This window comes from Perissodus microlepis, chromosome 2 (genome assembly GCF_051167445.1).
Source record: "Perissodus microlepis isolate ML-2025 ecotype Zambia chromosome 2, ASM5116744v1, whole genome shotgun sequence".
NCBI lineage: Eukaryota > Metazoa > Chordata > Actinopteri > Cichliformes > Cichlidae > Perissodus > Perissodus microlepis.
The window spans coordinates 7,067,348-7,080,509 of NC_140462.1; the positions used below are offsets into that span (position 1 = coordinate 7,067,348).

The 13,162-nt window shown below is 41.1% G+C and overlaps 2 protein-coding genes across 2 annotated transcripts; both read left to right on the forward strand.

The window, feature by feature from the left end:
* Positions 1 to 6,777, forward strand: LOC146392156 (cationic amino acid transporter 2). The gene is made up of 11 exons (XM_084942574.1): positions 1 to 1,159; positions 1,611 to 1,766; positions 1,845 to 2,004; positions 2,141 to 2,277; positions 3,861 to 4,083; positions 4,593 to 4,729; positions 5,363 to 5,465; positions 5,546 to 5,679; positions 5,819 to 5,985; positions 6,061 to 6,169; positions 6,259 to 6,777. Exons 1-11 carry the CDS (start codon positions 790 to 792, stop codon positions 6,387 to 6,389), a joined length of 1,827 nt encoding a protein of 608 aa, XP_084798700.1. The 5' UTR covers positions 1 to 789; the 3' UTR covers positions 6,390 to 6,777.
* A 797-nt stretch (positions 6,778 to 7,574) lies between these two features.
* LOC146392157 (platelet-derived growth factor receptor-like protein) lies at positions 7,575 to 10,228 on the forward strand. The gene is made up of 7 exons (XM_084938673.1): positions 7,575 to 7,834; positions 8,047 to 8,192; positions 8,273 to 8,415; positions 8,521 to 8,672; positions 8,800 to 9,093; positions 9,262 to 9,401; positions 9,831 to 10,228. Exons 1-7 carry the CDS (start codon positions 7,753 to 7,755, stop codon positions 10,035 to 10,037), a joined length of 1,164 nt encoding a protein of 387 aa, XP_084794799.1. The 5' UTR covers positions 7,575 to 7,752; the 3' UTR covers positions 10,038 to 10,228.
* Positions 10,229 to 13,162: the final 2,934 nt, after the last annotated feature.

Here is a 13,162-nt window from a genome sequence, read left to right on the forward strand (position 1 = left end):
TAGAAATCTGTAGAAAACTTTTAAAAAATAAGAATAGGTGCATGTAATTTTTGATCTTATATTAAAGTAAATATAGGAAAAAGCTATGTCATCTTTGTTTTCTCACTGTGCCTTAACTTTGATTTGATTTAATTTGATTTTAACAGTAGTTGATTAAAGGCAGCCCTGAAAGGCACTGCTGCTGTGAGAACACATCTAACACATAAAGCTTTTGGACTCTTCAGAAATATTCAAAGAAGTAATTGTGCTGTGAATGAAGGCTTAAAGTGCAATCCTGAAGCCGGGGCGTGGATTTCTGTGCTGGGGGTGGCATTCTGGAAATCTCAGGTATCAGCACTATCATATCAGGAGAATGATAATGAGATACATTTATAAAGGGATAGTGTAACTGAGCCGAATGACACATCCTATTCCTACTTCTTAGCACATCTACGAGGTACAAGATCACACCAAAGAGGTAAGTGAATGTGTTCTTAGTCTCACTTCTGTCAAGTGTTAGGAGAGCATGTTAGCTGTCATGTGATAATGATTAAGCTTTAATAAAACAGATTTTCTTAAGTCTTAACAGCTTGCATGTGCTCTTCAGTGCCTCAGTTTAATTACAGTAGCGTTCTGTTCTCTTTCTACACAAATAAAAACACTAATAGACTTTGAAAATCATGTTTGTCAGAAGAAAAAATCTTCTTCCGGAGGCTGACCTGACAATTATTCACTCACTCCTCACCTTTTGTCACTCCTTAAATCTCTCTCGTTCACTCATCTTCCATCCTGATCCAAACCCACAGAAGTATGTCGTGCAGCGTAGTGAAGTCCTTTCTGGTGAGCCTATCCCGGAGGAAGCCCCTCGAGCCCGACGGGGAAGAGTCCACCTTCAATCGATGCCTGACCACTCTGGACTTGGTGGCCCTCGGTGTGGGCAGCACCCTGGGGGCTGGCGTCTATGTCCTCTCTGGAGAGGTGGCCAGAGACACCGCGGGACCCAGCATCATCATCTCCTTCTTCATCGCTGCCCTGGCCTCTATATTTGCTGGGCTATGCTACGCAGAGTTTGGTGCCCGGGTTCCTAAAACAGGCTCAGCATACCTTTACAGCTATGTGACGGTGGGAGAGCTCCTTGCTTTTATCTCTGGCTGGAATCTGCTGCTCTCCTACGTCATAGGTGAGTATATGCAAATTGTAACATCTATTATTCAATGATATTTTCTTCCTTTATTGATGATTTAGTGATCTCTCCTCCTAGCTGTATATGCAAACAGTGCATAAACCTAACATAATCTTTTTACCACACTCTGATGCTCATAAATGATCAACCACCATTAAGAGACTATTTAACACTTTGACTTTTCAACCAGTGGAACAACGAATTCTTGAATGCCTTTTTTCTACCTCACTGTGTCATATCTCTTGCTACATTAATTTTAACAATAGCACGTACCGGGATCACTGCTTTGCAACAATCCCAATAATAACCCCATAAACCAGGACTGTGGTTCAAAACCCTGAGTTATAAAGAGGGTAGGAAGTTTCTTTTTCTTTTGTTTATGGCTGCAGGTAAATTATGGCTGATTAATTAGTTTATTACATTAACTATCTATTCACTATCTGCTCAGGGACATCGACTGTTGCACTGGCATGGAGCGGAACATTTGATGAACTCATTGGGGGAGTCATATCAAAATACTTTGCAGAAAATGCTGCCATGGGCCTGTCTGGCTTAGCACCTTACCCAGATGTCTTCGCTGCAGCTCTGATCGTGCTCTTGTCAGGTAAAATAGTAAAACTGGTGTTAAATGGTGACCACAAATGAGGATGAGATAGCTGAATTAACCACGTTTTCCACGAAGGTCTCCTGTCTTTTGGAGTCAAAGAGTCAACAATGATCAACAAGATCTTCACAGCGATCAACATCCTGGTGCTGCTGTTTGTGATCATTTCTGGATTCATCAAGGGAGACATCTCCAACTGGAAAATCAGCAAAGAAGATGTGTTAAACGCCACTGCCATGTAAATAAATGCAAAAACAAACAAAAAAACAAAAAAACACTCAAGTAAATCACGACCTATATAATTACAGCATTATTGTTCTCCTGGATGAGCTAACTGTAAATAACCACAAAGTATTGCTCTCTACCCGCTGCAGAAACGGAACTGACATTGCTAATGCAACCAGCCAGTTTGGAGTGGGTGGATTTTTCCCCTATGGCTTTGGTGGAACCGTGGCTGGAGCTGCAACATGCTTCTATGCTTTTGTTGGATTTGACTGCATTGCTACAACAGGTAAGAAGACAATTTGTCAGTTTAGCTTAGTTCAAGATTCTTTCAGCTGCTTCCAAATTAAATTTTTTGACTGACACAACCCCAAAAGGGATTTTTTATCTCCTCCCAGGATCAAACTGGGAGGACATAACATAACATAACATAACATAACATAACATAACATAACATAACATAACATAACATAACATAACATAACATAACATAACATAACATAACATAACATAACATAACATAACATAACATAACATAACATAACATAACATAACATAACGGGGGCGACCGTGGCTCAGGCGCTTGGGAAGCGCATCTGCAACCGGAAGGTCGCCGGTTTGATCCCCAGGCTCTCTGTCTTGGTCGTTGTGTCCTTGGGCAAGACACTTTACCCTACTGCCTACTTGGCCAGAGGGGCCGATGGCGCGATATATCTCGCTTCTGTCAGTCTGCCCCAGGGCAGCTGTGGCTACAACCGTAGCTTGCCTCCACCAGTGTGTGAATGAATAGTGGCATTGTAAAGCGCTTTGGGTGCCTTGAAAAGCGCTATATAAATCCAATCTATTATTATAACATAAAGGACAAAGATAATTGGAAGAGAATGAATGGATGGAAAAAATATTGCAATAATGGATGAAATAGTGCTTTATTTCCAGAGAGGAGTAAATGACAATTATAATGATGAGTATTTCCTCTACATTCATTAATAAAGCCCACTAAAAATATTACCTCAGTATCGCCGAGTATCTCCTTTGATTTAATAGAGCAGCTGATTTTTTTTAAAGAAGACCCCAAAATTTACTTGGTTAAACTTCATCCACTTTTTTATTTAAAATTTTAAAAACTTTTTAAATTTCACTATAGATTCTTTACATTTTTATGGGGTTTTTTTTTAGTGGTGCTGGGAAAGGGTTAGAAAAATCGATACAGTACGCTATTGTATCGCAATATTTTGTGTGGCAATATTGTATCGATGCAGGGACAACACTCTGGGAATAATATGAACAACGAACAATCTTCCTGTAAATAATCACGGTTGGACTTGGACCGACTGTAATCACTCAGAGAGATCTACAAATTTACAAATAACTTGCATCTGATTTATAAATGCAGACAGATTGCCAGCATGTTGCCATCAGTCAGATGTCAATGAGAAAAACTCGAGGGAACTGGACTCAGCTGGCTGCAGCTGGTTGCATTCCTATAGAACAGGAAGTGCAGATTAATAGTTAGATTTGAAATTCTGTCTGTGTTATCAGACACAGATTACATGTAATTTCCAAACTGACCTCATATAATTGCAGTGAGATAGCAGATTGACTCCGTCTTAACGCAACATTTATGGCAGGTTTCAGTAACTGTGTTGGTATGCTTGACAATTCCATTTTGTATAAAATAATAATAATAATAACTGAAGTGGGATAACTTTATCTTATTGGCTAAAACAGACTGACAAAGTTTAATGTTGAGGACATAATTGGCAGATGATTCTCTCCACTAGTTTTTATGATTTTTGTGTAACAAACATGAAACCCCTGCAGGAGATTTATCTTGTAAGGGGGTCACTAACTTCTTGGTTTCCTTTCTTTTAGGAGAGGAGGTGAAGAACCCCAAGAAGTCTGTCCCTATTAGCATTGTGGTCTCATTGCTTATATGTTTCCTGGCCTACTTTGCTGTGTCTGCTGCTCTCACCCTTATGATGCCCTACTATCTGCTAAGTGAAACGAGCCCGCTGCCAATAGCCTTTGACTACATTGGATGGGGTCCTGCCAAATATGCCGTGGCTGTGGGTTCACTGTGTGCCCTGTCAACTAGGTATGACAGTATGGGTAGTGCATGCATGGATCAAGTGATGTTTAAAGCTCAAAGTCAGAAAGAAAAAGGTGCAAAAATAAATGTATCTTATTTGGAAAAAAAAATAGAAAAATTGTAATGGATGTTTAAAAGTCCAAAATGTTGAAAAATAAATCTAGAAAAGTAGCTACTAAACAGTAGCTAACTCAAAAAGTTCATTAAAAATGTAACGTTAACGTAAAATAACTCAGCTAAGTAATAATTAACAGACAAGGTGTGGAGGACGTGTCAGGTTCCAGAGGCTGTGAATGATTCCACTGCCTCTGATGTTTGCTAGGTGGATAAATTGTGAAATTGCCAGTATATTCTTCCGACTTCAGTCATCATAGCAGATTAAGCTGTTAAAAAGAAGCCATATGTCAAATCAGTTGGTTAAGTTAGAGTGACATTTTGACACTGATTTGTGAAATGCCGAATTTAGATTACAAATTAATCGGACACTGCATTCATTTTGTTGTTTCTCTTTCCAGTCTGCTAGGTTCCATGTTCCCGATGCCTCGAGTACTTTTTGCCATGGCGAGAGACGGGCTGCTTTTCAAACCTTTGTCCAAAGTCACCTCCAGAGGCAGTCCAGCAATAGCTACAATATCATCTGGCATTGTGGCAGGTACAGGTATACACTTTATAAACAAAAGTACTGTAAATATAATAGAAGTAATAAACCTAAAACAAAAAATAGTACATGTAATAAAATACTTTTGAATGTGTCCAGTAATAACTCTTATTTTAATGATGCTTACAGATGCTTACACAGAGCTACTGTGCCACACCTTGTGTGTTTGCGTATTGTATGTACGGTTGGCAAGGAGCAATCTTAATTGCCCCTTGGGGATAAATAAAGTCTCTCTGACTCTTACTCTTAATCTTTGAATTCAGGTCTTTTTATCGTTATTGCAATATGCGTTTGGAATCCAGCCATGCAGTCTGCCTGTACAATCGCGTGTGAACATTGCTCTAAAGAGCTTACTGGACTTAAGTGGTATGCTGTGGTACTGTAATAGGATACCACCATAGAAAAAGTAACCAACACTGATGACTCCAACCTCTTCTGGTATTAACATCAGCACAAAAACTGTGTGCCAGGAGCTTCATGATGTAGGTTTCTATAGCTGAGCAGCTCCCGTAGGTGTCATGTGTATAATATTTTGTACTTATGCTAATGCTGTTCTGCATGATACACAGAGGTCGAAGTTTATGGGCTAGAAATAAAATTTAATTCCATTTTTCTCCCTGGCTTTAGCCATCATGGCTCTACTGTTTGATCTGAATGCCTTGGTGGAACTGATGTCTATTGGTACTCTGTTTGCTTACACACTCGTGGCAGTGTGCATCCTGATACTGAGGTACATTTATCTGTTAACACCCTGCAGCTATGTATTCACTCTGCTGTGCAAATTGACTGATTTTCTTGTGGTCGTTGTAGGTACCAGGTGGGTCCATCTGAAGACACAGAACTTAAGATCACAGAATCAAAGAAAAGGTTTAGCTTCTTCAAACCTCCAAAAACACCCAACTCTTCCACAGCGCGAACAGTCACGCTCTTGACCATATTTTCTGGTAAGTAAGGAAAACATCACTGAGGTATCTTTACTGATGCGTCTGTAGCACTGAAGTTCTTTTCTTGACCAGCAACAGGTTCATGATGGGCTTTCTCGCCTCTAATCTTTCTTCCTCGTCTTTTACTTTCCCACTGCAGTTCTGTGCATTCTTGCACTGTGCATTACTCTGAGCCAAGGTATGGAAGCTCTTGCCAACACTCAAGCATGGAGCATCGTGCTTGTCTGTATCTTTGGAGTGGTCCTGCTGGTCAACTTGTTCCTCATCTGGAGACACCCAGAGAATCCCACGAAGGCATCGTTCATGGTAAGAAGTGGTTCAAGCAATTTCTTGTAATCACCAACTAGGAATCTCACATCTCTGCATTTTCTCCTTCTTCAGGTACCTTTAGTCCCTCTTCTGCCTATACTGAGTACTTTAATCAATGTCTACCTGATGGTGCAGTTAGGCGGTCAAACATGGATCCGATATGCTGTCTGGATGCTAATAGGTATGATGGCTATATTTTTGTTTGAGAGGATTAAAGGGGCTTTATCTAGCTGGGTGACCCTCACTCTTCTCTTTTCTTCTCTTCTGCAGGGTTACTTATCTATTTTATCTACGGAATGCGTAACAGCGTCCAGAGGAAGCGACTCATGACCGACCACGCAGAGATCGAAACAGTCAGCGGCAAAACAGACAAGGATACCATTAAAGAAGAGAAATTCTGAGCTCAAGTGGGGTGAAGACAGATAAACTGAGATGTTACAGTGAGCGACTTGCTTTAACTTATAACCACTGCTTGAGATGCACCGGTGCTGCTGCCTTTCAGCAGTCTTCAATCTACGACAGCACCGAAGCAAATGGCCAGATAACTTGTTAACTTGACGGTTTATTACATCCTAACGCAGTCGGTTTGTTATCTAAATGGTCCAAAATGAAACACTCCCTAAGATATATTTGGACCTAGAAGACCTTCACTTATCACTGATTTTCACATTGTTGTTAACGATATTTATCTGTATATGTTGTCGTATTAGTGAGCCTGTTCCAAAGAAAAAATATTCTGTAGATTATTTGCTTTTTATAATTCTGAAATAACAGGTTTACACTTTTCTTATCAAGTGCAAAATGTAAATTATTTTTATTTCAGTTTTACATTATTTTAATTTTATTTTAATATATTTTTTTAAATGTGCAGAATTCGACTGAAGACCTTATATTTTACAGAGCTGATACAGAAAACCTTTTATGGGATTTCATCTTCCATTTGTAAATATGGAAACTGTGATTGTTAACTAAACGACTGCCATTGTACACTTGAATTAAAAATTAAATGATTCGCTTTTGTAAAACACTTAAATATGGATTTACCTTGTTGCAGTCTGTGTCGATAAAGAGGTAAAAAATAAAGGACTACTATAAGTTCACTCCCACTGCAGACGTGCGCAAAGAAGCAGATATGGCTCACTATTTAGAGTCGACTGAGAACAAAAGGACCTTTGAAAAGAAGCTTATCTGTGTCATGTTCAAAATCACAGCTTAGCTGGCCGCTCACAAGGAAAGGTTTACATTGTTTCCACTGCATTCAACATCTCAAAAATGTACTTTAAGCAATGTGTGAATATTTTAAGTGCAAATTTTTCAGGCATTTTTTAAAAAAACATATTAATCTAGAGTTAACTGAGACAAAACTTTTATTAACCCCCCAAAATCCAAGGACATAAAGTTTACTAAACACCAAATGCTCCTTTTCCAGCCAGTGTTTCTGAGGCTCAGACTCATGCTGCTAGCACACTTACAGTCCGGCAGCTAAATAAACAGGCTGTGCCATTCCAGATTGGAGGGGCCTCATTCTCTGGACCCTCATTGGTTCGGACAGGCTTGAAAGCCTCCATTGAGCCACACTGAAGGAATTTAGGGTACTAATGCCACTCCGAGGAAAAGGAATTTGCGTGACTCTAATAAACAGCAGACTGCTCACTTTGCAAGCTTTGCCCTCCTCCTTCCTTCTCTTTCTTCTTCTCTCCTTTTCATTTCTGTTGTATATTTCTCTGGGTTGAACTCCATGAACTAACAATCAGCTCATCAGCCATGCCTTTGGCGAACATGTCTGGGTCAAAGTGGAGGCTGGTACTCATTGCTCTCCTTACTTGTGCCTTAATCTTCGAGTTGGGTAAGTGACATTAGTCCCTTGTCATCCAATTCGGTAAACGTGATATTCATAGATTTGCTGAGGAGGGCAATTTTCTTTCTGTCTTTTGCACAATGTGGCTTATTCTAGAAGCAAAAATTATACTTTTTTTCTCACTTGCAGCAGCCTTGTCTTTGTTTGTAAAATATTCTGAAACATGTGCTCTGCGTACTGTGTATCTTATTGCCAAAAAGACGCCCAAGAGCAGAAGGCTGTTCCGGGAAGGACACCAAAGCCAAGAAAACCAAAGCATGAGAAATCAACAAACAAAGGGCCCAGAGCAATAACAGTCAAACCAAAGGTCAAAGCTGCACGTGCAGAGCAGACCCTCCTCACGCAGGTATTACGTTTGTTATAAATTAACTTTTTGATTTTGCAAAGTTCACGACTAAAGTACATGTCTGTGTCTGACTAATAAAGGTGTTAAACAAAGGCAAGTTTAAGAAGGTGGGTGAGACCATAAATGTGCAAACAGGAGATACTCTGGAGCTGAGGTGCAGGGGCAAACCTGTGCAGTGGAGCGTCCCTCCATACCTGGAGGAGGATAATGATGGGAGGCTCAGGTAACTTTTCATGTCTACAGATCTTTACTCATAAAGTGCAGTATAAGCTTGAGTAAGTAAGGAAGTAAATGTGTTCTTTCGCTCCTTTTTGCTCTGGCTGTGCAGAATTGTTCAGTATGAGCGATATGGGGTTCTGACGTTGGTCAACACCACTGGTGCAGACACGGGGGAGTACACATGCTACCCAATGTACTGTGAGGACACTGACTGCAGGAAGGAATACAGCAAAGCTGTTAAAGTCTTCGTCTTCTTTCCAGGTGTGATTAATACATTTTATTGATGCTTAGGCTTGCATTTCTCTGAACTGCAGACTTGACAGGAATCTTTTTTACATTCTAACAATCTTATCATAAATCTGCCATATCTCCTCTCTGTATGGACCAGATCCACAAGAACTATTTGTTCCATCGTCTGACTATTACAAGGTGATTCAGCTGAGGAGCAACTGGCCTACAGTCCTACCCTGTCAGGTGACGTCACCTGAGGCTAAAGTAACTCTGCACCGTGAGTACCCACCTGTGGAGCTGGACGTGGACGGGAGAGAGATCTCCTTTGATGTTAAGAAGGGCTTCACAATCCATCGACCTCGGCCATATCATGCCGGAGCTTTGTACTGTGTTGCCAGTCTGGGAAACCTGCGGCAGAGCTCTATGAAGTACATGCTCATCTATGTTAACTGTGAGTTCAGGTTTTCAAAATTTTAGAATTTTTTTTAGAATTTATGTTTTTTTTTTATTGTAAATCAATGAAAACTTTTGAAAATGAAGGATGAAAATTACCCTTAATTACAGGATTACTGGTAATGACACAACATTGTACTTACTAATACATCACATTTGCTCTCAGATCCTAGGGCTCCTCCCGCTCCAGTGATCCAAGCGTCACAGAGCACAGTGACTGTAGGGGAGAATCTACGTGTCACCTGCTCTGCGATAGGAGAACGAGACGTGGCCATAGAGTTCACCTGGGATTACCCAGGACAAGAGGTCAGACACTCGTGGAAACAGGACTTGTATGCTTTAATACAAACTTAGCTTAGTTCTGTATGGCTTTTTTATTAATTCTAATAAGCTTTCTTTCTGAAATAGTATGAACATGAATTCTAGGTTGTGAAGTGAAATACTACTCAAAAAAAGTCCTGCAGTTGGCAAATATCTTCAGTCGGTTTAGCTTGCGTTGCCTTTTTAACGAGTTTATTATTAGTCAAAAAGTATTCAACCTATGGACTGCCTGAACTTTATCCCCTTTAAACAGGGATATAATAATTTATTGGTGAGCCATGAGGAAATAAACTGCAACATGATAACTCATTGTAATGTTTACTCCTGTGCTGTGTGTGTGTGTGTGTGTGTGTGTGTGTGTGTGTGTGTGTGTGTGTGTGTGTGTGTGTGTGTGTGTTGCTATGCTTGGTCCAGATTGGGAGACCTCCGTACACACAGGAGAGCGTTATTCCGGTCAACGGAGGAACTGCTCAGCAGCAGTCTCAGTCTGTGCTCCTCGTGGATGAAGTTAGAGACGTGGACCAGGGAACGTACACCTGCACTGCTCAGAACATGCAAGGAGCCAAATCAGCATCCACAACCATTAAAGTGGTCCCTAAAGCCAAACCTAAGAAACCATAAGTTGGATGACATTACAGACAGAAAGTCGTGGTGAGAGATCACAGCTGGGATTTGACTCTGTCTGAGCATTAAATGTTTTTTCTTCTTTTTAAAGAATATATGATCACAACAAAACATTATGCTCTCCAAACTGTATTGCTCAAGAAGAGAAATGTGTTTGTTTAGGTAAATGTTTGTATATTAAACTTTTATTTCCATACACTCACAAGCCTGACAGTCGTGTCATTGTGAAAGATCCTCCCAAAGGTAAACGCAGGATAAGAGGGGGAAAAAGGTGATTTAAGTGACTTCAAATGTGGTCTGAGTATTTCAGAAACTGCTGATCTACTGGGATTTTCCTGCACGACCATCTCTAGCTTTACAGAAGATGAAAAGAAAAAGATAAAATATCAATTTCTCTGGAGGAAAAAATGTCTTATTGGTGATATAGGGGAATGGTCAGACTGCTTTAACCCTTTAAAGCCGGTTGGAGCAGGCACGCTCCGTTTTGCATAACTATTTTTAAATCCCTGTAGAACCGGAACCACGTAAGCTAGCGCAATAATTTTTTTTGCATATGAAACCGGAGGAGTTGTACTTACATCTCATGCCATCAGCTTGTCCTAGGTCACGGTTTCCTTCCACATATAGCTTTGCAAAAATTGCATAAAAAGCGCTTGCAGGAACAAAAGTGAAGCAGATGGACTACAGCAGCAGAAGACCACACCGGGTGTGGCTAATGTCAGCTGAGAACAGGAAACTGAGGCTAAACTGCTCAATAGAAGGTTAGGAGAAGGTTAACTGCCCTGATGAATTTTGATTTCTGGTGGCATAAACAGCATGAAAGCATGGATCCATCCTGCCTTGATTTAATGGTATGTGGGATGTTTTCTAGTAGCAACTGAGCATAGTCTACCTGAGTAATGTTGCTGACCATATTCAAAGGAGCTTGCAAAGAAAAGCGTCTGGACTTCTTTAAGTTACTTGAAGACGTTTCACCTCTCATCTGAGAAGCTTCTTCAGTTCTAAGGTCAAATGGTGGAGAGTCCCAGATATAAATCTTCCTTTGAAAGAGCCAAGAGCCTTCCTTTCCACTTCCTCCATGTAAAGGTTGGCTACAATAGGTGACACGGGGGAGCCCATGGCACAGCCATGTTTTTGTCTGTAAAAGCCTTCGTTGTATTTGAAATATGTAGTGGTGAGGCAGAGGTCTAACAGTGTGCAAATCTGATCGGGTGTGAAGTTGGTCCTGTCCTCCAAGGAGCTGTCTTCTTGTAGTCGTTTTCTGACAGTCTCCACGGCCTCCGTGGTGGGTATGCAAGTGAAGAGAGAGACTACATCAAAGGACACCATGGTTTCATCTGGATCCAGGGTAAGTTTCTGGACCTTGTCAGTGAAGTCGGTGGAGTTCTTGATGTGGTGTGGGGTGTTCCCCACAAGAGGAGCAAGGATGGTAGCAAGGTGTTTAGCAATGTTATAAGTGGCTGAGTTTATGCTACTGACTATGGGTCTGAGTGGGACAGCTTCCTTGTGGATTTTAGGAAGTCCGTAGATGCAGGCATGACATCCCGGTGCATTTCAGACCCAGCAACACGCTCAGACAAAAACTGGTTCACCCGAAAGACAAAACGCCAAAACACAGACTTAACAATGTGGTGTATGCTGTACAGTGCAGCGAGGAATGCCCAGACCTCTACATTGGAGAGACCAAACAGCCACTTCACAAGCGCATGGCACAACACAGAAGAGCCACCTCCACAGGACAAGACTCAGCAGTCCATCTGCATCTTAAGGATAAAGGACACTCTTTCGAGGATGCCAATGTTCACATTTTGGACAGAGAGGACAGATGGTTTGAAAGAGGAGTGAAAGAAGCCATCTATGTCCACTGTGAGCGACCATCTTTGAACAGAGGCGGGGGTTTACGACACCAACTCTCTGCCATCTATAATCCAGTTTTGAGATCCCTTCCCAGACGCCTTAACGCCCACTCACATCCTGGGCCATCTGACCTCAGGAATTCGCATGATAAGGTGGGGCCAGGTTTCACAATGAACACACCCGAAACTCTGGCTGATTGGGACCCACACCCAGTTTCACACCTTGGCTCAGGCGATTAGAGGATCATCAGGGGGTCCTTTTGTCCCTCTGTGGGGGGATACTCCCACTAGGTTTATATCTGGGACTCTCCACCATTTGACCTTAGAACTGAAGAAGCTTCTCGGATGAGAGGTGAAACGTCTTCAAGTAACTTAAAGAAGTCCAGACGCTTTTCTTTGCAAGCTCCTTTGACTACGATGACCTGGATGACTGAGAACCTTCACAGACATCTTGCTGACCATATCTATTCCTCTTTCCCTTTATGACCATTGACCTTATCATAAAGCTTGTCAATGAGTTCTCTGTACTCAAACAGCCTCGGCAGTCACAATCAAACAGAGCACCTTTGAGATGTGGCAGAACAGAGGATTCACGTCGTGGCTGTGCAGCAACAACCCAGTACTAGCTAGGTTTCCCTTATAAACGGGTGTATTGTGATGTGCTGTCACCCTGTGCACCTCACTTCTCACTAGCTTGGATTGGCTTCCAGCTCTCCTTGTTGAATTACATAAGTAGAAGAAGATGGATGGATGTTGTGATAAATTAACAAGCACTTCAGAGATAAAAAAAAAAAAAGAAAAAAAAGTGGAAACTGGCCCTCACTATGACTTCCTTTTTTGTTCCCCATTAACCCCAAAGTATTATTCATGGAGCATGTGTACAATAAAGTTGTAGATAACAGTTTTATTATTGTACAGAGTCCCACAGAAAAGCCAACACTCCAGTGTTTTAGCGATACCACATGAGAGGTTAGTTTCTGGTTAAACTTGAATCAGCTGATTTTTCTCTTACAAATTTGTATAGATTAAAACTACTAAAAGTGAGTACTCCAGTAGTGTTCGCCCTCTTTACCTGCTAGTAGTCTAGCTCTGGTATCAACTAAAAGATTTCTATCTATTTATTTTTTATTATTACTTTATTGTTTTATTGCTATTATTAATCATATTATCTGCGCTGCTTCTGATTTTCTTGCATGAGCTTCTACTGTCGGTAGATGTCGCTGCCTCTCCTCCTCTCAGCTAAGTGTGTCAGTGTTACCGGGGGAC